Genomic DNA, 26067 nt, shown 5'->3' on the forward strand with positions numbered 1-26067 from the left:
ATTTAGTTAAGTAAAAGTTAGTTTGTGCAGTGAAATAATAGTTGGCGCTAGTAGTATCATTTTGAATGTAAAACAACGTCCATTGCTTTGTTTTTAACTTTTTAAAGTTTTTTTCTCGTAAAAATAACAACAATAAAAAAATAAATCAAAGAAATAATTATACTTCAGGTATGTGTATATATGTATATTTTGTCTACATTTCTTTTAACACAGGTTGCACAGTTTTTACAGATTTCACGCTCCTTCCTCACCACATAACATCATCAACATCATATAATTTGTTTTTGTTTATGGTATGTTTCACTGGAAGCACAGATGCATGCCGAACATCACATTGACAGAGGTTTCACATGTTCCTATTTTCATACGTCGTTATTGTCATTTATATGCACGTAGTGTTTGTATACAGAGTGTTGCACACTGGCTATATTCTTAGCTTATATAGAAACACGTCTATTTGCGCGGCTAGAACTAAGCAAAAAGCCCGAGGAACATATAAGAGCGAGTCCACACACGCTTAGCAATATAAGTTGCCTAAACTGATTCGACTCGAAAATTGACTATTAACAACAATCAGCATTCAACGCTTATTTACGCGGTGTCAGATACAGTACATGTCTACGTATTCATAAGAAACATTTGTAGTTTAGTTCGTGTGAGATATTCAACGTCAAAAAGAAACATTTCTCTTTAGTTTATGTTAAATCGAAACAAAAACGAATATTCTACGCATAGTTTAAGAATATATTTTGTTCATGGACATTTTCCTTGTTTAATATTTCGTTATATTCTTTCATTTTGCTAATAAAATAGATATTTTTACTTTCGCACAAAATAATTATTGTCATCATGTGTCAAATATAATTTCTTTGTTTCATATAGTATTTCACTTACATTTTTAATAGATTTTTGTTTCTGTATTGATTTGTTCGTATTCTTTTCATCGTTATTACCATTCTCAATGTATATGATTATTGTCTAAACGTAGTTGTATATAATATCACGTGCTTAGCATTAGATTTCCTCTCTTATTAGCTTAGTAGTTTATCAGTTAGGTTAGGTTAAGCTAGATGTGTTTGTAGGTTAGGTTGTGTGTTGCCAACACACTTATACACGCACACAACAAACTATTTACTCGCATAACTCACTCTTCAACATTTCTATTCATATGTTTACACAATTGTCTACGCATTTTTAAATTCTTCTAAATTTCTCTTTTTATTTGTTTTTCTGTATTGTTTGATTTTATGGCAGGAATTTTCAGACGTGCTACAATTTTTCTAAGTAAAATAATTTGTGCTTGATTTCTTTTAATTCTTTGTGTTTCAATTGTTGTGCTTTGTTGTATCGTTTGCCAAACACATTTTGTACAATACAGTCTAGTCAAAACGCTAAAATCGCATATCTAAACCTCTAGAATGTCTACAATTGATTGCCCACATGGTTGCATACAACAGCAACATGCAGCGCCCTCTGTGACATCTACTTGCCAGTTTGTTAGTAGTTTTGTGCGTCTATACACTAAAACAAACAATAATCAAGTGTTAATTGACAGTTTTATGCTTGTTAGGTTATGTTTTCCATTTTTTCAAAAGTTTGGTTATGTAGAGAGCGCTGACGTTTGACATCATTTATAATTTCCCATGTTAGAATAGAGTAGACACTAGATAACATCATATAATCTCATATCATATAAGCTTAGCTTACATATTATCTTTTCTTTCTGATATATATTCTTTTATATATTCATATATTTATAAATCTCTATACAAAACTATGATATATTGTATATATCGTTTAATGTCGTAGACGTAGTCAACCTTCTCTACGGGTATAAAATATATCAAGCGCACGCGTCGTCGCGACATCCATCGGGCGCCATTTTAATAGCGCTCGCGGATCGACGCGCCGACGCACAAGTGTATAATGTATAATATGACACAGCATGTATAAACAGATCACATGTAGCGGTCCGCTTCGAACACTAGGTGAATTGTCATGCGTTATTTATATATGTTTTTTATATTTCTCATCTTCACTTTGTTTACGTGTATAATATCATATAGATCATATATATATGTATCACTATAGGATTGATATCATTTGTATATGATAATAATGCTCTCCGCTAGATTATTGTGCGTAGTCGGATCGTGGCTATGACTCTGAAGTGAACCAAATTATTCTAAAACATTTTTTCAGTGACAGATGATGACATTTCCATACATTTCTTAATAATTCTGATTGCCTAACACGCAGTGCGTTTCCTAAAGGGTACTTTAAGGTTCAAGGACGACCATGAGTTGGAAAACAGTGTCTAACTTACGACTATCATCAACATTCGTCAAATTATCTTCATCAAATTGTATAATTTGTACCGTCTGTCAAAATTGTAAGGTTATGATACGTTATTAATTGATATTTATTGTCGCTGACCTTTTTTGACACCTTGAATGTCATTTATTGTCGTTTTATCAAAAATTCATCGAATTTGATTGTTATTGTCATCGTGTATACTCTTATTGTCGTATTTTAATCCGTATAGTTTTGCATTTGTTCCAAAATCCACGGAATGTATTTTGGGACGTATGCATACACGCCTGGTAACCGGGGATGGGCACATTTGATGCCCCATGAAACAATTCCGCCGACAAACCAGCGTTCGTGATCTGATTCGTCCCGGCATAAAAGGGGACCGCCGGAGTCACCTTGACAGGCGTCCTTTCCACCTTCTTGATATCCAGCGCATATCATACCGTCAGTTACGTTTAATTCGCGATTTTCTAACCATTTGTTGCATAATTCACGATTGAGGATTGGTACGTCTACTTCGTTTATTTCCGGTGAATATTCTGAACCTATAAAAATAATTTTTTAACAATTTATTAAAATAATTAAATTAACTTACGTCCTGAATCTTCTTTTTTGCCCCAACCAATCACAGTACACACAGTTCCAGGATGTAATTCTTTTTCTGCGGATGGTAGACACACGGGTGATAGATGTTCATGAAATGTCACTCGGGATGACAGCTGTCAAAATAATATATTGTCAGTTATGTTTAATTTAATTAAAAAAATGAATTTTTTGTTTTTACTTGGAAAAGTGCAACGTCGTTATCATGCGCAATGCCTAAATTGTAATTAGGATGTGGTACAACTCGTTTTACATGAACTTTTTGACCGTAGTATGAGTGGGCATGGCGTCGAGTTATTCCAAGTTGAATGGTCCAGCCTCCAACTTCAGAATGACTAAAAATTTATTTTTTGGTTTTAAAAATTAGAAATAAAAATAAATTAATAATAATTACTTTCCAACGCAGTGTGACGCTGTCAACACCCATTGATCAGCTATCAGAACACCTGCACAGTAGAATATCTGTTCAGATCCACCTAAAATGGCGGCGAGGAATGGCCAATCACCGGGTTTTGATGGTGTACCACCTACTATCCTCTTGTATCGACTTCGTGGGATGTAATTTCTTCTTACTTTACCACACACTGTCAAAACATAAATATTTTAAACAAAATTTATATAAATACTTATAATTTACTTACTGTAATTTGTACATGTCAATTCAATAGTCGGATATGTTTTTGTGCGACAGACAAAGTCGCGAATCATGTTTTTTGATTGTTTTGCTTGGTCACGCCGCCATTGTGTGGTTGTTTCGTGTAGATCCAGAGCATCACCATCATTATTCCTTCGGGGACTTCCACTTGAGTTCCTAAAAGCATAAAATAAAGTAATTATGCGGTTTGTGTATGTTGTGTTGCATAACTTACGAGTATCCCAACAAGGAGCAAATCTGATCTGCTGTGGTAGCTGCGTCAAAATGTCGGACACAAGCGGGGACAAACTGTCCGAGTGCAGGGCGGAATACTTCCAATTGACCACGCCCTTCATCACCGTTCTGTTCACTTAACCTCACTTGATAATAAAAAATATTAATTTAATTTATTACTTAGATTTATATAATTTCTATTTAAATAAACTTACAGCAATTTCTTTCGTCCTGTCCCCAAGGACAATCCACAGTTCCATCACACATGTGCACGTTAGATACGCATTTGTTTTGCCCACAATTTATTTCACCAGCGCCACAAGTAGTGCAGTTCTTTTCATCGGATTCGTCGAGACAATCAAGATGGCCGTCACACTTCCAGTCTTTAGGTATACATCGCTTGCCATCGCACTGGAAACCGTTCACGCATACTAAAAACCAATTTAAAATATTTTTATGCAGAAATATTTACTTTTGATTAATTTTTTCTTTTGACATAAACAGTTTTATATTTGTATTTGATATTTTGTGTTTACCTGGCCTCTTTGCCCGGTTCTTCGCCTCTTTGACCTCCCGGTGTCCTATGCAAACATCCGAATCGGGGTTGTCAGGAAAATAGCTGCACTTGAGCAGATAATCCGGCAGTTCTAGACCGAAAACGTTTAAGAAAAATCCACAACGCTCCTTAGTCTCTGAAATTTTAAACCATTTTTTATATTTTTTAAATTTTTTCTTCTTTTATATTACTTACCCATGCATAAACTCCGACATGGCCCAACCAAAGCCCCATTAGGTCCACATTTGGGCACAAAAATCGAGCATAAAAACAGCGCTGAAAGTTCATAACACCTTACATCAACTAACGCATCATAAACCTCCAACTCTTGCTGCGCTTCCGGTTGTCCAAAATGTCCCATAAAATTCGGAAAGATGGTATAATTATAGGGCACATTGTGCTGTTGACAAAACGTAACGATAACCGGTAAGCAAATCCCTGGAGCTGGGTTCTTCTCAATCATAGGTGGCGCTTTCTCATAGATAATAATTGGTGCCACCGCTGTGATATTTGTCGCTGTTGTGTTATTCACGATATGCACCAGTGGATATGCTTTGAAGTAAGCGATCATCCCGCCACCTATCGCCAAAAGCGCGAAGGCATTCAACGCTAACTGCGCAAAACGAAACTTTAAAAGGTTATGATGATTGTAGTTGTAATTTCTTGAAGGTCTTCTGATGTTTATATCTTTTATAATCTATTATAAACAAAATTTAATTTATTTAATTTATTTTTAGGTTATGTGGTTAGTTATACCTTGTGATGTAAATTTGTGCCATTTTGCAGTCTGACAATTGTTTGTAGACTTGCCGGAGTCGATGCACTTTTAGTTATAGTCTGGTTAGTCCCGCCCTCGTTGTCTCCGCCCACAATGTCAAGTTTAACTTTGTGGGCGTGGCTCAACGCATGTAAACCGCCATGTTGTTTACTTGCGGGTGGTGTACGTGGTGGTAATAAAGGTGTTTCCATTGTTTTTGAGGAATAAGAGGGACTTGATGTTTGACTGAAACTGTCACTCGAAATACCAGAGTCTTGACGCATAGACATTTTGTTTCTGTTACGCCCTGCGACTGCGTAGGAGTTTGTCGAGCGTGGGGAGATAACAGGACCTCCTATGGGAGGTGTGGCCATGCCATATTCTTGTACAAATTTCGGATTGAATTCAAACGCGCTTTTTCCGGTTTTCGGTGAGTTTGCAGATGGTTTCTTTGAGAAATTGGGAGAGTTTGGGTTGGATCTGCGTGCGGGTGGTAGAGGGGGGACGCGGTTTCTAGGGGCGGGCGGAATAGGCATTATTTTATGAGCATTAACAGTGTTTATACTGCCATTAACTGTGATTATGTTTTGTGGTTGGGGTTTTGTGTTGGGAGGTATTTTGACTGGAGGTGTTTTTATTACCGCGGTTGAGGGCGGGACGTAGTTGCGTTTTGGTACTGCTGGTGGTGGGCGTATTGGCACTGGGGGCGGTAACTAAGGAACATCAAAAATTTAAAATTTTAAAAAAATTTTAAAATAATTTACATACTGTAATGTCTTCTTGTTTCATGCTGTGTGCCGAATGTCGTCTGGAATAAATATTTGCCGTGGAGACCGGAACTAGTGTCAATGGAGCTTGTTGCATGTCTGGGAGCTCCGCCCCTTGAGTGGGCACGCCTCTTGTCGTGATTGGTAGGGTTGTCATGTTGGGGGCGTGGTCGCTGCTTGCTTTGTTGAGCAACTCGAATAAAGTAGCTTCGTTTGCCCATCTATTTAAGAATAAATCAAATAAAAATAAAATAAAGAAGAAAAATGGGAATAAATTGGTTTTACCTTGACCTCGATCGATCCTCCACCATAGCCGCCACCCTGCCGGCTACAGCCGTGTCCTCTGCAGCTGCGGGTCGGGTAGAGTACACATCACAAGGACCTGTTGCACGAGTTGTACCTGAATATCAAAAATAAAGAAAAATTGTAAAAATTATTCAATAAAATTATTTATTTCAACGAAATATTAAAAAATAATTTAAATTTTGAATTTTGTAAACGACAAGAATGCTCGTATTAATTTATAGACTGCATCTTTCAATTCCATTCTCCAGTGTTCCGGTTATCTGCTTCTCGTGTTATCTGAACTTCGAGAAGCCCACGCATTGTTTGCTCGCCGTATGCAGGCCATAATTTATTTTATTATGAGATTTTTTGTTTGGAAAAATAATATGCACGATTACAAAATGTGGAATGCGCACGTTTGAATTAAAAACGTATAAAATATTATTTGCACGCAGCATAAATATTGCGCTTGGAGGTCGAGTTCAATTTGTTTCTGACGCTTTGAAGGATTGAATCAATCGTTCGAGTGATTGCGGACGAGGGAATTAATGGATATTAAACGAGAATAACATACAATGACGGTTTAATGCATTGGTTATTGTGCACAAAATGAAATTTCAATTTTTATAAGTTTTTTTTATTTCGCTTATAAAAAAATAGAGAAAAAAACAGCGGAAAAGTGAAAGATTTATATGTATTAAAATGGATATGGTATGTGTGTTCCTTATTAACTCCTAAACGGCTTAAGCAATTTTAATGAAATTTTCAGACAATTTACAGGTTAACCTAGCGGGTAATCTGGTATAAGTAAAGTTGCAAAATTATTACTTGAAGGGTGAAAAATAAGGGTTGAAAGTTGAAAGTATAAAAATTCAATCATAATTCTACTAAAATTTAAATAGATTCACTCTTTAATATTCTAAAATCAAAAATTTAAAATTTCTATGAATATTAATTTCGTTCATGTCGTTATTTTGTATTATTTTACCATTTTGGCTCTTTAACACATTGAAAAACTTTATAAACCCCGCTTATACTGATCACTAGTCGAACATAAAAGAATAGTCGACATAACGTGAGCATTCCGCGCCTTAGTGCCGAAGGATGTAAAAGACCGGAAATATTTCGAAAGCTTACGGGATTTGCGCGCAGCGAAAGAAAAAAACCGCTGAAAATATTTACGTCGGAAAAGGCCCGCAAAGGTGGAAGGTGCAATGGCGTCCGAAAGTTGTACGACCGCGTTTTATAACATTTTCAGGACATTCACAACGCGCTCGGCGCTTCAGCGAGAAGCTTTTTCCATTATGTAAATTTCTGTTTCGAGCGCGCACAATATTTCAATATTATTCGTGTGCGAGCGTCGTGAGCGTAATAAATGCAAACCGGATGTCTAAGCGGAAACATGCTGAAACTATCATAACCTTATATTTTACATAACCTTAAACTACGTTACGTATAAAAATGAAATATAATTGACGTCGTTCGGTAAGCATCTTATCTGTTACATGTTTTTTCCTATAAAAAAATGTAATGCTAATAATTGATATCAATACGTGATACGCAGGTATCATACGTAAGTACCTATTAGGTTATATCACATCTTGTTCGTTTTTTTTTTCTTTTTTGAATCATTATGTACTATTTATCATCGCAAAGGATTATTTGCCTTCGACGTTCGTTGATTCGATTTGCTCTCGTTGAAGGAGCTCAAGTGCCGATGGAAGGGGGAAACAAACAAGTGTCTAATTCGTATGCGCGTTCCGCGTCCCGGAAATGTGACGGGTATTGAATTCCCGGGGCGCCTCCACCACCGAGCGCCGCTTCCGCGTTTAATACCACTCCATTCCACCGGTGCGCCAGCGAACACTTCAATTTGCATGCGAAACTAATCTTAGCTTATTTATAATTAACCAATAAAAACCTAACCTATTTATATCACATGAATACATGATTTTTTTGAGGTTAAAACTACTTGCGGGGGGTTTTAACTAAACTTTGAACTTTGATTCGTAGGCTTAACGATGATAATTGGCGACAATAGTCGAAAACGTCGAAATGACAAACGTGCGCCAGACTTCGACAAAGTTTAATTAAAAGCGATAAACTCACGACGAACTTTCATTACGGCACGATGATCGTTCTCATTCTCATCATAATCGCATTAATTGTATTCATCTCGAAACATTCGCTGGGCGCATTTTCGATTGTGTGATATAATTTTAATCAATACGTGCGAGGTGGATGGTTTTTTGCTTGTTACGTTGTCAAATGTCGGTTTTTTTTATCTGCGTCCTTCATTTTTCAATTTCGTTTTCATGTTTTTGCGTTTTCACGTTTTCACGTGCGAATTTTTTTTATTACATTCTTCTTTATTGACTGTCGACGTTGGCGCGAAAAATTACATCGCTTCATTTTGTTTATTCAACGCGCGCGAATCCCTGTCAAGTGAAAGACATTTTATACGATTTCCGACGTGGAAACAACACCATCACTTTTAAGTCAACATTCAATCACAACCAAAATGGGTGGAAAACATGAGATAACACTTTAAATTTCAAATTTTTAAATTTTACAACGAAAAAAACTTCAAAAATAAAAATATAATCATTACAATTAGCTAATAAGGTTTTTATTGATAACTAATTATCAAAAATTCAATTTTAAATTAATAATTGAATAGTATACAATTTGGACCGTTGTTTTGGACATAATGCATTTTCCTGTTTTTTGTAATTTCTACAATTCAGTTAAGTTGTTTTTGTGTTCAAAAAACATTTGTTTCCGGCCGTGGGGAATAGGTGCGGAATAAAGTTCGAGGACATTATTCATTAATTACGACAACAAGGGAGGCGGCGAGAGGCGGCGCACGGCGGTTAACTACAGCGGTCGGCAACAAAACAACAAAATCGGCGCGAGGCAACAAAACGGCAACACCACATGCCGTGTGCAAATTCGCCGCCCCCGACGCCAACGTTTTGCAAATGTAATTCCAAAAGGGGTGGCAATACAACCATATGTTATTATTTACTCAACTAAATATTCTTATATTTTTTAAAATGGTTTTTTTTAATGGTAATATAAGTTCTTATTGATTTTGCGGTTTGTTGAACATTATTATGTTATGTGTGCCCGTGGGGGCGGCTTTACTTTAGCGCGTTTTGTGGCTAAGGAAAATATTCCATTAGGCCGGCGGCGGTGGCGGCGACGACGTAGACGACGACTACGACGGCGGTTGGTCGGTTGCCATGCGGCATTCGCGTCACGTTCGCCTCGAGCGCCGTTGCGAACTTATTCAATCCTCCGCATCGTTCATGGCGGCGCGGAATCCTTTAGTTCCTCGGGGATTTCGCAGGACTTTCGGGCAAGTTTATTAATTATGGCAATAAAAGTGAAATATTTCATTTGGCATGCTTAAAACTCATTTTTAAGCAAAAAACAAACATAAATCATTTTTTAGGTTAAAATTTTAGGTTAAAATTGACAGCTGTCAAAATTGACATTTAGAAGTATAAATAATAAATTTAAAATGAATAAAATTGAATGAATAAAAATAAAAAGTTTAATCTAAACATAGTCGTTGAAGCTGTCGTTGGCGGTGGCAGTGGAGGCGGCAAACAGCAAGCAAGCAAGGTATTAAGCTATTTTTAGCATCAGTGGAATCATCCGCGACTCGACGCGCGCTTATCAGCGAACAACATTTCACATTAAGCCGCCCTGCCGCCTCTTTGCCACCCCTACACAAACCGCTGTCATCATCATCATCTTTTATAAGTCGCATTTGCATAACATTAAAATAAAAATGTAAATAATAAAATTTTGTTAATTATAACATTTTAGGTTATGCGCAGAAGTGGGCGGTGTACACGGATGATAGTATACGCGGCGTAGCTACAAATTTGTGGCGGGACGCCTACGCAATACGGACTACACACGCCGCCCCCGATAGTAGTCGAGGCGCGTATTGTCAGCTGAGCAAACAAAACGTAAATTTACATCTTGAATTATTTTCAGATAAATCACGCTGTGTTATTGTCTACTCGTATTTAGATTTAAATACCTAGGTATTTAGAGGCTAATGGCCTACGGTTGAGGTTAGAACCGCGCGGACATTAAAAAGTAATTAAGCTTTGCATATTTACGAAATTTTTGTCTGTTGCGTTGTAATTAAATGCATGAAAACAACAAAACACAAAAAAACAAATTTTTAAGCGAAAAACCCAACAAAACATTCCAAACATTTAACTAAATAAATTTTTATTAAATTTTCAGAATTGTTTTTCGGTATTTCTATAAATAATTTAATAAATTGAAATATTTATGAAATGCTTACCGATAAAATTGTTTATGTAATCCGTGGGAACGCGCATTCGTGAGTTGGCGTGAGTGCGGCGATGTGAAAGTGGCGGCTGGCGAGAGCGCACGGACACGCGGCGGCGGTCGTGCGGCAACTGGCGGCGGTCGGTCGGTAGAGGCGCCGGGTCGCCGAGAGTTCGACGTTCCGGACCTCGGCCGTCGAGCTATGTGTGCGCTCCACACGCGCTTTATGCCGCCCCTTCGAGGCCCAGCCGCCAACCTCAAGCAAAACTCTTTCACTTTCATTACTTTAACTTTATTATTTTTACCTAATTTAATCATTTTTTAATTTTTTCATTTAAAAAAATCATAATTTTATGTATTTAAGTGTGTAAAATGCTACTTTTGCACACGCAGTGCTAAAAATTAATTTACGCACGTTTAAAGTCACAAAAATTAAAAAATTGTAAATTTTTTAATGAAATTTTATAAATTTAAGGCAAGAAATAATAAATTTTTACATTGTAACACGTAAATATCCATTTTACACACTCCAGTAAAAAATAAAAGAAGAAAAGAATGTGTTAAGCAACTAAATGCTTCATTTTACACACTTCATAAACCAAATCCGATCCGAGATGATCTCTCAACACTTGTTGTTGATGTTTTTTTTCCTGTGCCCAGCGATGTGTTTCTTGTTGTTGTTATTCGACGCTGGGTTGTTTACGATCGCGAAACGTGAAGCGGCCAAAGCAATTTCATCCCCGAGGAGAATCGACCAGCAGTCGCAACCGCCCCCAATCGAAGAGCGCGATGCGGTGTGCGATTGATGGATTTGTTCCGAGTTAATTTCCTGCGGCGTGTGCTCCGACACCAACCGCCGCTCGACATCATCCCCTGTTCACGATAAACACATACCAGTGAAACACATTGATACAAAATTGTTCCAATCAATGCAATCGGAGTATTTTTGGCTATAAAAACAACATAAAAATTCATTTTTTGCAATTTTATAAAAAACGTATTTTATTATTTTGTATTAAAAATTATGAGTGTGTAAAATGATGTTTTTTAGTATTAGAAAATATAAAAATCAATTTTTTAAGCAAAAAATATCCCTAATGAAATTGTAAGGAATTTATTGGCTTTAGATAAATTGATAAAAACCTTTTTTTTTTTTGAGATTTTGGCGTTTTATTCTGCACCGCGTGCTTGTGCACGTTCAGTCCACGGGATGAGTAGAGTTAAATTCCATAGCAGCCGCCCCCAACCCCCTCCCAACCCCTTTTAACCGCCCCCCACACCTCTACCTTCACCTAATCTCTCCTTCCATCCCTTTTCTTCGCCTAAATATATTTAAACACTTTAATAATTTCATGCTCTCTCTTCGTCGCATTACAATCCGAATTTTTTGTGTGTAGATGCAAGCCGCCCCCCTGGGTGTCGGTGTCGCGGCTGGTGGCGGTGATGGCTTGCGACCTTGACCGTAGCGCAACGAAAATCGATTACTTTCTACGAGCGTGCCGACGCTTGTCGTACGCCCGGTCGCCGCCTCGCATACGCCGCCCCCGGACAGTAGTAGCTGGCGTGGATTGCCAAACGTTCGATTAAATTCGCCCGCTACAACTTATAGTATCACTATACTACGAGATTTACACAAGATGAACATGGTCTTGATCCAAGATGGCCGCGCTGTGACCTACATCCGGTTTGCGTATAAATCATGTCTGGAATATGAAATTCATTTGTTTCGCATTTATTTCGTAAAACATATTTCAATATTATCTCATAATTCAACATAATAAATATATTCGGTAACATTCACACACACAACGCACATTCACGCATGTTTCAAGATGGCGGTGAGATGTGTGGTGTGTGACGTACGCATTTATATGACATTCGTTGCCAACCTAAACGCAAGGCCAAAATGAAAGCACTTAACACATGACAACAAGATGACATGATTCGATGATGACGCAAAATATAATATTCTATACTCATAACCTCAACTCTCAACTGTCAAAAGTCTCAAATATCAAATGAAGTAACAGTAATCTTTAACAATTGTAAATAATTTTTGTTTCATAATACTTTTTTCCATCGTTTTTCGCCGCTCGCATAAAAACCACGTGTGATATTTCCATATTTGACATATTGTTTATCACTAGCGAATGATAACATAACCTTACATCACTAACCGCTCAATACAGATGAGTTTTTACACACACGTACGCATCGTTTAATTGAACATGGTATTGACTAAGGTCTGTGTATATGAATATGACGTTTCGTTACCATTACAGTTTCCTACAATTGATCGCTTAGAAAATAACCTCAACCTCAATCGTCATTGCAAATTCACAGGAAATGACTCTTATCAGTAAATAATTTATCCGTGTTCGTCGTTTAAGGAACGTTATCAGTACGAATAAAGGCTAATCACATCAACCGAGTAAAGTTTGGTTATGAAAAAACTCAAACTGTCAAAATTTCATTTTTTGACAGTTTTTGACAGTTTAAGTTAATTGACAACCGTGATGTTTATGTGTTTTGTTTTTGTCTAGCTAATACACGTTTTGGTTCAGTCGCAAACGAATACATTCAACATCTACATCAAATAATATGATGATTATAGATGATTACTAAACGTATTCTATGTTTGTGTTTGTTTCTACTCAAGAGTGTGTGTGTATATCTTAATGTTTAGTTTCATTTAAGGTTATGTTTAAGGTTAAACGTAGCAATTTACAAATATTCAACAATTTTTTTTCGTTCATCGGGTTGATTCATCTCCCCCTAAAATGTCTCCTTGAAAACGTTGACATTGCGTTTATATTTAAACATTAATTTTGAAGAAATTTAGATTTTAGAAGAATGAGGTGTGCAAAATGTCTTTTTAGCTTTTTTGCCTTTTTTCGTTTTTGTTGGAGGGGGAAAAGTAGCACGAGTAGAATCGAAAATGTACACAATGTACACAAAAAGTACAAATCTTGTTCTAAACTAGTTGTTGTCGTCTAAAACGGTAGCCTAAATGTCATTTTTTTCTGTTTAAGTTTTAGGATTAATTGTAGTAGAACCGCAAATGCCTAAAACGCATTTGACATATGTATTGGAGTGTGGAAGCATGTCACATTGACCTTGACAAGCTTCAAAGCGTGGTTATGTCACTAACCAGCGTTGTACACGTAACCTTTAGATAAGGACCTCTGGGTGCATATTTCTCACTCAGTTGAGCATTGTGGACAGAAAGCCGGGATCCACCGATGCGACCTTGGCTGTGAGGAAAGCGTGCATGCAGAAGAGCAGACTCTGGAGGATCGTACATTCCAACTCCTAAAATAATAAAAAAAATAATAAACATAACCTTAAAATAAAAGTAAATCAATACCTTGGTTTCAATGGCGCGTGTATCAATATCTTGAAAGTGAAGTTTCAACTTTGATTTACCATCGTCAGAGGACCCGCGTAGTTGGGAGAATTTAAACTGCCAGAGAGGTGTTTTCACGTCAGTTTCATGCAGGGAGAATCCATGATTCCAATCCAAAGTCAATCCAGCGGTTTTTCCATTGTAACTCACCGTAAACGTCTTATTCTGAAATATTTTGTGAGGTTAAACATTGGTTAATAAGTGAGGTTATGTGTATTACTCCAAGTTTCATCACTGCAGTGCACACGGCGCAATGCCAGGCGTTTTCAATCCGTAAAAGTTCCTGTCGTGTTTCCACTGAGAAATACCTTGAATCTTGACCGGAAGTCTGCACCAAAAAGCAATGTTGACGTTCGTCGACATTTTCGGATTCCTTGACCACGCGAAACATGGTTTGGTATACTTTGAACATCAACGTGCATTTTGCCCAGTCAGCAACGTTCAACTACAAAATTTATTTTATTTTTTAATTTATTTAGTTTATTTTTAGATATACTCACAGGTGGTGTATCAAATAACATAAGATCAGTCCCCTTAAGTGCAAAGAATCGTGGCTTGTAGTTCTGCCAAGGATGATTATTATTCAACACTCCTTCATTGACCCATCCCATATATTCTATTCTATCCGAAACACTAAAATTGCGATTGTACAACTTCATCTGCAGATGTGTCAATCCAATGATATTATCGCCAATGTACTTCAACCATTGCGACAAAATGGCCGAATCATCACAGTGGATAATACCAGTAGAGATACCATTCAATCCACGGACCTCAAACGCATTGGGTCGTAGTTTATCCGTTCCAAAAATGTACCTTGTAACATAGGCCATCATTAATGGTAAGGTAACCAGGTCAGTCCATTTGGTAGTAGGTGGAGCTGCCTCTGACTCTGATTCAGAGTACAGTGAGCTAGGTCTACTTCCTGTACTGTTGGTTGCCAGTCGCAGGCTTTCATCACTGTTGCTTTCCTGTGGAGCAGAACCAGCCATACCAGCTGTACTAGCCAACAACGCAGCCAATTCTTTCTCCTCTTGTTTCTGTAGGAATCTGGTAGCTGCTTTGTAGTGTTTCACTGTGAGCACAACTAGATCACCAGCATTGCGTAGGATATTCACAGCGTCATCATGCGGACATGCGGTGATGTATTCCCCGTTTACTTTAATGATGGCGTCACCTACGAAGAGTTCACCAGTGGCATCTGCGGCTTGGTCCTTGTAGATACGCGAGATTAGAATAGGGAGTTTATGCTCGGCGCCTCCTTTGATGCTGAGGCCGAGACCACCTACTTTCTGACGTGTGATTTGAACCATTCTTTCCTTTAACATAACCTCAATATTCATCCACCAAATTTAACCTTATTTATGATCCACTTACTTTACTATTGGTGGGTTTACTATCAGGTGGTACTATTTCTTCTTTTTGCAAACGTAACACCTCCATGGAAAGATGTAATCTCACAGGAATGGGTTTACTTTTCCCATCGCTGAGGGCAACCATTCCTGTGCGTACCTTCATCTTCTGATCCAACTTCTCCTCGATCGGCGTGGTCATCCTGGTCATATTCATCGTGTTGATCTTCATCGTGCTCGTCCTACAATCAACCCTAGGTACTTGTAATCATTGTTTTTTGATTGGTGATTGATGCTTACTTGCTTCCCGGTTCGCACTTCATTTGACCGCACTTTTAACTCATCCAGTTTATAATAAAATTACCATGTTTTCGCGGCCATTTTCAGTCGGGCCAAAACAACTCGGCGGCCTTACTGACTCACTGACTGCGCGAGAGGGGTGAACGTGAGCGCACAACAGGTTTGCATCTGGGGTGGTTGGTATTGATCGTGAGGGTGGTAGCCAATGAACGCGAAGGGTCATATATAGGGTTTACGTCCAGACTAGCGCTGAACATAGACTGGGGCACTAGGTTGAACAATATTATATTATACAGAGTGTTTTATATTTACATCCAAATTAATTATTAATTATTACAGAGAATATTTTTGATACAGAGCTTTGTTAACTCGTGATGCTGTTGGTTTATCAATGGCTGTTGAGATGTAGTGACCTGCTTTGACTAATTTTTCTAAATCCACTCCTGTGACACATCCTTGGCCGTGAAGCATGTAAACTACGTCTTCGGTAGCTGCATTTCCGGTTGCGCCTTTGGCATACGGACAACCCCCTAGACCGGATACTGATGAATCAACCACTTTGATACCATGCTATTTATAAATAAATTTTTTATATAAATTTAAACTCCGTTTTGAAAAAAAATGGCGTCTTACTTCTAATGCGGTACAGATGTTCACCAAAGCCTGCCCATAGGTGTCGTGGCAGTGTATAGCCAACCTATCAGCTGTAGTCACACTCCAGAGATCTTTCAACATGGCGTCGATTGTATCCCGCGTGCCAACTCCTATTGTATCACCTAGGGAAACTTCATAACAACCAAACTCTAATAATTTTTCAGTTACAGAAGTGACTGCGGATGGTTTAATAGCGCCATCGTACGGACAGCCAACAACACAGGAAACATAACCTCGGATTTTGAGCCCTTTTAGTTTCGCCGCGTCCATTACGTCTTTAATTCTTAAAACAGCTTCATCTGCTGTGCAGTTCACGTTCTTTTTGGCGAAACCGTCAGATGCGGATGCAAATACCGCTATTTCTTTGATTCCATCTACCTGGAGCTAATATTCAATGAATAAATATTATTTTTATTTGGAAAATACGTAGCGCCATCTTACTGCTGATTCTAGTCCTTTGAGGTTAGGAATTAATACAGGATAATCTACGCCAGGTTTCTTCTTAATACCGGAAAACACTTTTGAGTTGTCTCCCATTTGTGGCACCCATTTAGGACTTACAAAACTGAAATATTTTGATTAATAATTAATATTTAAATTGAATTATTAATTAAACCTTGTAACTTCAATCGATTTGAGCCCAGTGTCCGATAGTTGATTTATTAAATTAATTTTTACTTCAGTAGGGACCTGTTTAGCTTCGTTTTGTAATCCGTCCCTTGGCCCTACTTCTACTATGCGAATGTAGTCGGCGTTAGTGGCCTACAAGCATGAGACCATCGTTCAGAAACTTTATTGACTAACTTACAAGCTTAAATTGATAGGTATTTAACCACAAACTAAATTTACTTGATTTTGTTTTGTTCTTAATGATTAAAACTAAATTATTACGAGTTTTACTTTAAGCTTAGTTACGAACCTGAGCCAAACTTCGTGTTAACACGCGTGTCGCATTTCTCACAAGAAACCCACTCATTTTCTTTGGTTAGCACGTGAAATAAACCGCAAACAAAGTCGAAATACCGCGAACACGTTGTGTGTTATATTAAGTAACACTTTACCGGCTTACAATGTGAGTTAACTAATTTAAGCCGAGTTTAAAGCGGTTCAAGGACTTCAAGTAATATCAAATCAGCTGATTGTTACTTAGCGTTGGAAAGGGAATCAGTAGATTGGCCGTGAGTGAATTGGCCGCCGCCATTTCACCACGCGACGTTTCACCGTGGCTTCTATTCGTCCCATACAAAGTGTGGAACAACACGCGGCGAAACGACGGCCGCCAAATGACTCACAGCGAAATGGATGAGGAAGAACTACAGAAACCTGTAAGAAACCTTGATTAATACATAAAATAGAAATCTGTAATGCACGATGCTGGTAGGCTAGTAGGATGCTAATAGTCCATTAGACGAGAAGATGACACTACTGGAAAATAAAATTTTTTTTCTTCTTAAAACATGTTTCTTTGATACACGATAAATAATACTAGCTGTTTGATAAAGAAGTATTCAGGACTGAATTAAATGTGGTACATTGTTTTATTTTTAACTAAAAGTACATAATTTATTTATATATTTAATAGTTTTTAAAATGATATATCGCCATTAATAGTTTAGAATTTTAGAATTTAACATGTTTGTGCTTGTATAATTTATATCGTTGGTAATTACAATAGATAATGAGTAATGAATACCCAAGACATTTAATGTACTTATATGTTTACGATTAACAAGTAACGTTTTGCTTTAAACATCATATCATATCATCAATTACAAATATAAGTACATTTCGCAATAAGTTTCAAGTAGATATTGTTTCGACTCTAAAATGTTTTGTAAATATGTATTGATAAATATCGTAAAGTGAGTAATCATTTATTATTTTATTCTAACTAGTTTTCTAATTTTATAATCGTATTGCTTACAATATGAGTTCTTGGATGACGTCCAGGCGCCGCCATTTTGTGTATGTACAAATTATTACTAGAATTACTAGAGCTACTAGAATTATTTACGTTTGTTTTATATAAATAATAACGTCAACGTTGAATAACTTAGCAAAATGTTAGGCTATCCCTGATTTCTCAAACATTTTCATCTTTATTTCTGTATTTCTGTAGTCAGTTCAATTCCTTTGATGATAAAAGGCACGATCGTGTCTTTTGGACGTTTTTTCATTTTGTATTGTGTTTTGATAATTGTTATTCATGGTTTTTCTAACCTTTTAAGTACTTAAGATGACTAGACAGCTTTCAGCTTTGACTACTTTGACTTTTTTCACTTTTAGCTTGCGATTTGTTACTCTAATCAACAATGGTTGATGTTTTAGGTTATATCTCAATAGAAAAATCAAAACAAAGGCACTGATTCACATCAATATGGACCTTCGCTCAGTCTTTCCGGTTAGTTAAGTTTCTTTTTTACTAAATTTTGACTCTTTTATCTTCGAAAATTTCCATCATTTGCCTCGTTTATCGTTACAATTGTTTTAATCATCTAATTACATATTCGTAAATTGTAAATGTAATAATTTAAATAACTAAGTTATAGTAGACTAGACTTATTATAGCATATAACAATTATTCGGTCACTATGAGTTTGAGAAACAAAAAAATGAAGAGTGAACTAAATAAATATTAGTTAAAAACATGATGAGAGTGTAGGATTGCACAGCGCCCTCGGTCGGCCGCAGAGCAAATAACAACTAACCAGCGCTAGCCACCAGAGGGCGCCACATATCGAATTGAGCATTAAAATAATAATTATTACCAAATATTTAAGAAACTGAAAGTATCGAGTGTTCATGACAGAAATTTAGCTGAAAAAGAAAGAAAATATTGTTTTTAACAACAAAAAAAATTAAATTCTAATAGAAGTATGTAGAGAAAAAGAGAATCGATTGAGCAAATGAGCAAATGTTTCCGTTCGTCGAATATTACATAGGAATTTTGTACTTTCGTAACACTACTGGTAATAAATATAAAAAATCAACAAAATGACGCTCAGGCGAACGTCAAACATGGTTGACCCTGACGTAGCGACATCTATCTGCGTCACGGTCGCCGCGTACTGGTGCAAGAGCAGAGGAGGTCGAGTAAAGATTCGAGTGCGAATGCGAGAGAAATGAATGTTAATTTAACCTGGCTTCTTGCATCGTCGGAGCCTGCGCAGCGGCGGTCTGATACGGCAGCGTTGAGAAATTACCGGCGGCGGCGGCTGCGGATGCCGCCTGCAAGCTGGTCGTCTGCGGCAGTGCTGCGGCGTATGTATAGGGCATGTAACCAGCTGCGGCACCTAAGAAAAACCATAATATTAATATTTATAAACAAAAAATGAAAAAATTAAAGAAATAAAAAAATGTAATGTTGGTTGTCTAACCTGCGGCGTTCGCTGCGGCTGCATACGGTGAATAAGCATCAAATCCACTTGGATATTGTCCTGTATAAGGAGCGGCGGCAGCTGCGGCCATAGCAGCTGCATTCTGATACTCATAGAACTGCGTGGTGGCGGCCGCCATTGCAGCAGCATGCGACAACTGCGTGGTGGGCGCTAGCGGTACTATGCTGCCAGGTGCAGTAGCGGCCAAATATGGCGACTGGTACATGTATCCCGGCATTCTGCAAACACAAACAATCACATATAAAATATCTGCATTCAGGTGAAATTTCACAGCTACCCAAAGAAAAAAAAACACAAAAAAACAACAATGGCGGCTTCCCAACCAACGCGGCCAACACTGCAACACACAACTGCCACCGTATCAGCAATATTATATTATATACTCAATATAAGTCCTAAGGATAGAGAAAATCCACAAAAATCGAACACACAACCACGAACAATAATTATTTGATTATTTTCATTTCATAAAGTGAGAGATAGAAGTACACAAGGTAGAGAAACCAAAAGAGGTTAATTTCCTACAATAATAGTCTTAATAGTCAACACCAGATGGCGTAAAACGTAATTTTACTTTCTGAGTGTTTTTAACACCGTATTTGTTAATTTTTTTAACATATTGATAATATGTTATCATTTTGGTGGCATATTTGCATAAATTATTCAATTTTTCGACGTCTACGCGTCGTTTCGCCATGTTTTTGAGGTTATCTTATCAATAGCAATAGATTCCCGCTGCTTGTGCATATATTTTAAGGTTATAATCAACGTAATGACACATTTTCGACGTTTTGACGTAGCGATCGATGTGTGTGTGCGTATGTGTGCACTGTGCAACCTTTTAATGGCGGGTCTGCGGTCTAATGGAGTGTTTTATCGGTCGGGCGCATAATTTACGGACACGAACCGGACAATAACAACATGGCGCGCAGTCGAGCAAGGACGTGCATTAAGCCGCCCGCTGTCCTCCATACACAATATTCACTCGTTATATTGATGTGTGTGTGTGTGTCTCGTTTTTTTTTGTTCATGTTTTTATATTTTTATCATCGAACGGTTCACCGTTCACCGTAATACGGTCATAATGACCATCACACGTCCGGAGTCAAGAAAATCGATATGGAATTATTCATTTTATTAATAAAAATTTATTTTTTTTGGTTTTTAATTTGTTTTTGGTAATTTTTGCGTATTGAAACACTCTGTATATGACGTGTTTGGCTTTTATCGGCCATTTTCCATGTGATGTGTGTTTGTTGAACTGTGCGGCGGCCGACTTTGTTGAATTACAGTTTTGCGTCGCGAACGAACTAAATTTAGTCGAGAGACGCTTTACGTTTTACCATTCCACGTTTGTTTTGTTTTGTTTCGCCGACCATTATGCTCGGCGCTCTTTTGTTCGGATTTCCGACCGAGTCAGTGAAAATTTCACGCGTTTATACGCTTTTTTGCGTTTTGTGTTTAATGTTGAAATTGATTTATCGATTGGTGGTGGAATTTTTTGTTGGAATGCGATTTGCGCTCAAGATAAAGGGGTTGATCCCGTGCACTGACCGGTGGCGGCAGGGCTGCGCACTGATGCAGCGCAGTGGAGGCGGCGGAGGCGGCTAAACCACGGATTTGTTCTCGGAGCGCGCGCCGACGCCGGATTATCCAATCGCGGCGGGGTTATTCCCGCCCCTGAATACATCCACCGCCAACGCCGCCGCCACTGGATTCGCGTGTGCAAATCTGCAAATCCCTATCCGCGATCCAATCCACGAATCACGTGTGGTCTTGTTTTAGGTTGTTGGAATATAGATAGATGATTGTCGTGGTTTTTAGTTTTTGAGATTAAAAAGATTAAATTACGCGTTCGGGAAAAAATGCGGAGGCGTCGACCGAGAGTAAAGAAATATGCGCGGCAGCTGTCCGCCTCTTGCCAAGTATCGCGGTCTATTTTCGTGCGTTGTCTATTTCGAGATCACTCGGCGGTAATTAATTTTGTCTCTTGGCTCGCGCGCGTCGAAAACCTTAGGATTTCTTTAAATATCAGTACGCAAAACGCTAAAAACCCTTCGAAATGTTTCACAATGTCGACAAACAACATAAATCCATTTAAAATCACCAAGCACTGCGTTATTCTACAAAATATACACAGGCCCGTATTAAATTCTTAAAAATTTCAACTCCAAAATTACTTCTACATCGTTAAACCGCATATAAATTTAAAATTGTAAAAAAAAAATTTTTACAACAAAAAAAAGATAATTTAATCGCTGACCATGATGTCCGCGCGTCGCTAATGACCCGTGCACGCACGTGTCCCACCTCGCATGTCCCATTGACAATAAATCGTATAGTTATAGTTGTGGCTGTCATTGTTGTTTTTTTATTTCTATTTATTCGTTTCAAGTTTTTATTTTCAGGTGCATTTAGTGGCATTCTCGAAAACAACAGCAACCAGCACAAAAAAAATCCACCCAGTGACAACAACGTCAAAAAGTCAACCAAATCAAATCCACAACAACTAATGATCCACTCGCCTAAATATGATCAGTCACAAACACACTCTGTATATTTATAAATCGTATTATTACAGGTGGTGAAATGAATATCTACGAAACACCGTAACACGTTCAAGAAAAATCGTCTACGTTTTTAAACTTAATTTTGTATTCATGGGACACTCTGTATAAAATTTACCTTTTTAGCTATTAAAATGGTGATGTTTATGTTTTTCTTTAATAGAAAATTTTGTAAATGTTAAAATTGAAGATTTTTGTTTTTTGGTCCGCCATTTTAATAGCTCTGACGTTTTCGGAGAATATGGCGCGTCGCGCAAGCCAGACACACACCCCACTCGTTACTACTACACCGCCCACCACCAAAATAGGTGCCGCAGTGTAACACTTTAAAAATTTCAACTTGATTTTAAAGAAAAATACTAGTTTCAAATGTAGGCAACCGTTGTTTGTTTGTTTGAGGTTAATTTGACAACCAAGCAACATCGAGACATGTCCTGTTAGTGTCGCGTTAGTGTTACATTGCAGTTCATGTTTGGGGTGAGTACAGAGAGAAAATCATAAATCAAAAAATAATAATAACTAAAAAATAAAGTAATAAAGTGAGAAAAAATACGAACAGCCCAATAAAAAAACGCCCAAAATCCAAAAATAAATAAAAAACAACTAAAAATATAAATAAAACAAAAAATAAAATAAAACCTCACTGCAAACACAACCTGAAATGTGTTTTTAACTAGTCGCCACCAGGTGGCGCACTGTTCTCCATTATTTTTTGACATTTTGAAATAAAATTTAAAGAACTAAAAAATAAAAACAATTAAAAAAATTCAACACACGCACACGCACAAACACTCAACCGAAAAACAAAAGATAGATAGGTAAGAGATTATTGGTGGCAAGATTGGTCGACACTAACTCGTTTTTTTTTCGTTTTCGCTCTCTCCGAGACGCCGCGCGCGTCTTTCGCACAGTCACAGTTTTCAGACGCCATTTTGCGGCTCGCCATTGGCTCGCTTTTAGCTTACTCGGTCAGTGTGTGCGTGCTTGACATTTACACAAGTCTAGAAAAATATAATAGAGCAATGAGTTATCATCAAAACAAAAATGAGGACACATCATCAAAGAGATCAAGAGTTAAGAGCAAGAGAAATAGATTATAAAAGGCCAAGTTGCAATTTGCATATGTTTGACATTTGACATTTTTGGCAGAGTGGCTGAAAGGGGGAGCGGAATTTGTGCGTAGGTGAGAGATTTCCTCAATGGTGGCACACGCGACCTGACTGCAAAAATTTCCGAAATTTTTTTTCTGCTTTTGAAAGAAGACTGTGTGTTACACGGAGAAGTCTAATTGTACTTACCCGTACTGAGAGGGCAGCAGCGTCGGATAACCTGCACGTACTCCAGGAAATGTAAATCCTTTAAAATAATAAAAATTTTGATTTAAAAATTGAAATTTTATTCAAAAAAGAAAAAAAGTTACATACCGGTACTTGTAGGAACATTTCCACGTGGTTTCGCGCCTAGAATCGCCAGATTTACATTGGCTTTCCGGCCGTCGATGATGGGGTTAGGTTCACGGCATGCTCTCTCCGCCGAGGCACGATCTCCCATTATAACCTGCAAATATAACCTATTTTAACTGCTTTTCAGAGAAAAAAAACTAAAAATTTTGAAAAAAATGTAAATTTTACGTTATCAGTGAATAATTATAAACTCCTATTTTAATTAATTTGAATTTAAATGACATTAAGAACAAGAACCTATGTAAAACAAAATGGCGACGTAAAAAAAGCCATTTTATTTGTTCTAAACTAGTTTTCTCGTAATATAAGTCCTGTAACCTTCTACTTTTTAAGTAATACTTAAGTTACTTCTAAATATTATGAACTTACAAATCCATAACCACGACTTTTGCCATTTGCCCTATCGGTAATAACAACCGCCTCCTCAATATCCCCATAAACAGCAAAATGCTCCCTCAGACTACGATCAGTGGTATGATACGGTAGGCCTCCAACAAAAAGCTTGGTCCACGTGGTATCGCGGTTCTGCACGCCGGCGGCGCCCACCGCAGTCGTGGACCCATTGAGCAGATTGAGGCCGCCGACGAGGGCGTCCGCCTCGCCGTTGGCGGCGGGCACCGCATTCTGCATCAGCATCGCTGCTGCCGTCGTCGTGATGGCGGTTGGCGGCTCGACGCCGACGCTGGCGCTGGCGGCGGCGGTGGTCGTCGCGACGACTGCTGCGGCTGCTGCTGCTGCGGCGGCGGTGCGCGCTGCTGCTCCGCGCGCCCCGTACGGGTCCGGCCGGCCCGCGAGCGGATTCACGATATTGGCGATGTACTCCTTGGTGAAGTTGGTCCGCCGATCTCGCATAGGTCCCGGCGAGCGCGCACCCTCAACGCAACACACGCGCCCTCTACTACAACTGCAACCCTCTCAACGCTATCGCAATCATAAAAAAACTTTGCGGTGCTTGGAAATCGCGTCACTTACAAAACACTTTGATTTAGTTTTAGTAAAGTTTCGTAGGTTAGAATGACTTAAGTCGCTTTGGAACCACTCCTAGTACCTTTATATTATTATTATTACTATTAGTTTCAGCGGGTTTAACTTTATTTGCACTGTAACACTTCTGGATGCGTTTGAAGCAAGGAACCAACATGGACTGCGGCCTGTAGAGTGGAGTGGAGCGTTTGGACTGAAACGAGCTGTGAGCAGCGAATGTGCACACATGCGATGAGGACATGTGTGACGGACGCGCGTGGAGGGGGCTCGCACCTAGGTTGGATTTGTCGGACGGCTGTGCTGGATGCGACCAACACACGCCGCGTTTTTCAGCTACCGATTCTACCGAGTGAGGAGAACTACTGCATGAAGCGTTTTTACCCCCCGGCTTGTCACCACACACACGAGGAGACAGCAAGCGTTGAACTGTCGAACATATGGGATCGTAACGGGGCACTGAGGCATATACCACCTTACAGGGACGTACCAACCAATGTAATATACAAAAAAACTTACTTAGAGTAGCTTAAAACTTTAAATTCAAATATCTTTTGAACGGAAAGAGATAATTTGATAAAATTTGTGGGAATTTATAGATAATTAGAAAATCTTTTCTATTATGTGAAATATTTGAGGTAAAACTTGATGTAAATCTATGAAATCAACAAAAAATCTTTTTTTTTTCTGGTTTTTGTGTGTTTTTTATTGATTTTTATAAATTTTTATGAAATTTACTGCTTTTAACCGGATAAACTATTATATTTTAAGCAATTTAACTGCCTGACACACAAGTATTCTCATTTTTTATAATATTAACAATAAAAAAAATAAAATTTAAGCAGTAATAACCAAAAAAAAGGAAAAAAAATTAAATTTCTACTTTGATGTTTAATAACTAGAGAACCAAAGAATTTATTTTGATAAACTAAATCATAATTGATATATAATTTAATAATCTAAAGGAAAACCCTTTAAATCATGAATTATTGGTTAATTCTTCTCTAAGTTATCTCAAAAAACATGATAAAAAATATCGAACAATAAATTCCAGATGATAATCAAAAACTAAATGAATTGTATCGCCGACATTGAAATAAGAATTGAACCATTGCTAGTAGACGCATAGAGAGAAACCATAGCATAGGGAGATCCGTTAGGGACGCGTGCGTTTTGGGGTGAGGGTGCAGACCAGGTGTGCGCTCGCCAAAGTGGAACAAACGCCAACCGACAACCGACACTTTGTGCTAGTACGCGTATACTCGTAGCACGAGTCGCCCGACGCAGATGGCATCGACACCAACACCACCAGAGCATTTAGTTCTGCTAGGAATAAACACACACTCACACATATACACAGACAATATGAGGTTGTGTGAGGTTGTGTATGCGCCTTGCACAAAATGCACTGAACGACAGTTAAGGAGAGTTAAAGAGACAAAGCTGGTTGTTGCTGATGGCAAAAAAGAGGATATGGCAG

At 38.0% G+C, this 26067-nt stretch overlaps 4 protein-coding genes across 6 annotated transcripts; all 4 read right to left on the reverse strand.

The window, feature by feature from the left end:
• Positions 1–169: 169 nt before the first annotated feature.
• On the reverse strand, positions 170–10585 carry LOC135797844 (atrial natriuretic peptide-converting enzyme-like). The gene is made up of 13 exons (XM_065310390.1): positions 10480–10585; positions 6150–6264; positions 5866–6085; positions 5097–5810; positions 4536–5037; positions 4321–4476; positions 4000–4215; positions 3786–3930; positions 3558–3727; positions 3311–3500; positions 3098–3251; positions 2909–3032; positions 170–2858 (listed from the first exon to the last, which is right to left on the reverse strand). The coding sequence occupies exons 1-13, from the start codon at positions 10514–10516 to the stop codon at positions 2533–2535; spliced, it is 3069 nt and encodes a 1022-aa protein (XP_065166462.1). The 5' UTR covers positions 10517–10585; the 3' UTR covers positions 170–2532.
• A 1597-nt stretch (positions 10586–12182) lies between these two features.
• Syn2 (Syntrophin-like 2) lies at positions 12183–15674 on the reverse strand. 2 transcript variants are annotated; one of them, XM_065309872.1, is made up of 6 exons: positions 15525–15674; positions 15250–15466; positions 14373–15191; positions 14093–14317; positions 13834–14037; positions 12183–13778 (listed from the first exon to the last, which is right to left on the reverse strand). In XM_065309872.1, the coding sequence occupies exons 1-6, from the start codon at positions 15545–15547 to the stop codon at positions 13671–13673; spliced, it is 1596 nt and encodes a 531-aa protein (XP_065165944.1). In that variant the 5' UTR covers positions 15548–15674; the 3' UTR covers positions 12183–13670. The 2 variants fall into 2 exon arrangements, with proteins under 2 accessions (XP_065165944.1, XP_065165943.1); XM_065309871.1 differs by having other exon boundaries at positions 15250–15478.
• A 119-nt stretch (positions 15675–15793) lies between these two features.
• Positions 15794–17321, reverse strand: Hmgcl (hydroxymethylglutaryl-CoA lyase). The gene is made up of 5 exons (XM_065309307.1): positions 17098–17321; positions 16795–16940; positions 16620–16743; positions 16158–16562; positions 15794–16094 (listed from the first exon to the last, which is right to left on the reverse strand). Exons 1-5 carry the CDS (start codon positions 17152–17154, stop codon positions 15858–15860), a joined length of 969 nt encoding a protein of 322 aa, XP_065165379.1. The 5' UTR covers positions 17155–17321; the 3' UTR covers positions 15794–15857.
• Positions 17322–17697: 376 nt separating this feature from the next.
• On the reverse strand, positions 17698–24937 carry LOC135797107 (RNA-binding protein 24-like). 2 transcript variants are annotated; one of them, XM_065309306.1, is made up of 6 exons: positions 23976–24937; positions 23568–23700; positions 23442–23499; positions 19556–19794; positions 19318–19471; positions 17698–18995 (listed from the first exon to the last, which is right to left on the reverse strand). In XM_065309306.1, exons 1-6 carry the CDS (start codon positions 24456–24458, stop codon positions 18992–18994), a joined length of 1071 nt encoding a protein of 356 aa, XP_065165378.1. In that variant the 5' UTR covers positions 24459–24937; the 3' UTR covers positions 17698–18991. The 2 variants fall into 2 exon arrangements, with proteins under 2 accessions (XP_065165378.1, XP_065165377.1); XM_065309305.1 differs by having other exon boundaries at positions 17698–19471; positions 23976–24934.
• Between the last annotated feature and the right edge of the window lie 1130 nt (positions 24938–26067).

Source organism: Atheta coriaria, unplaced genomic scaffold, assembly GCF_025399875.1.
Source record: "Atheta coriaria isolate IRGN ID8LTWV9N9 unplaced genomic scaffold, Caltech_Dcor_3.1 hic_scaffold_8_pilon, whole genome shotgun sequence".
NCBI classification, from domain to species: Eukaryota; Metazoa; Arthropoda; class Insecta; order Coleoptera; family Staphylinidae; genus Dalotia; species Dalotia coriaria.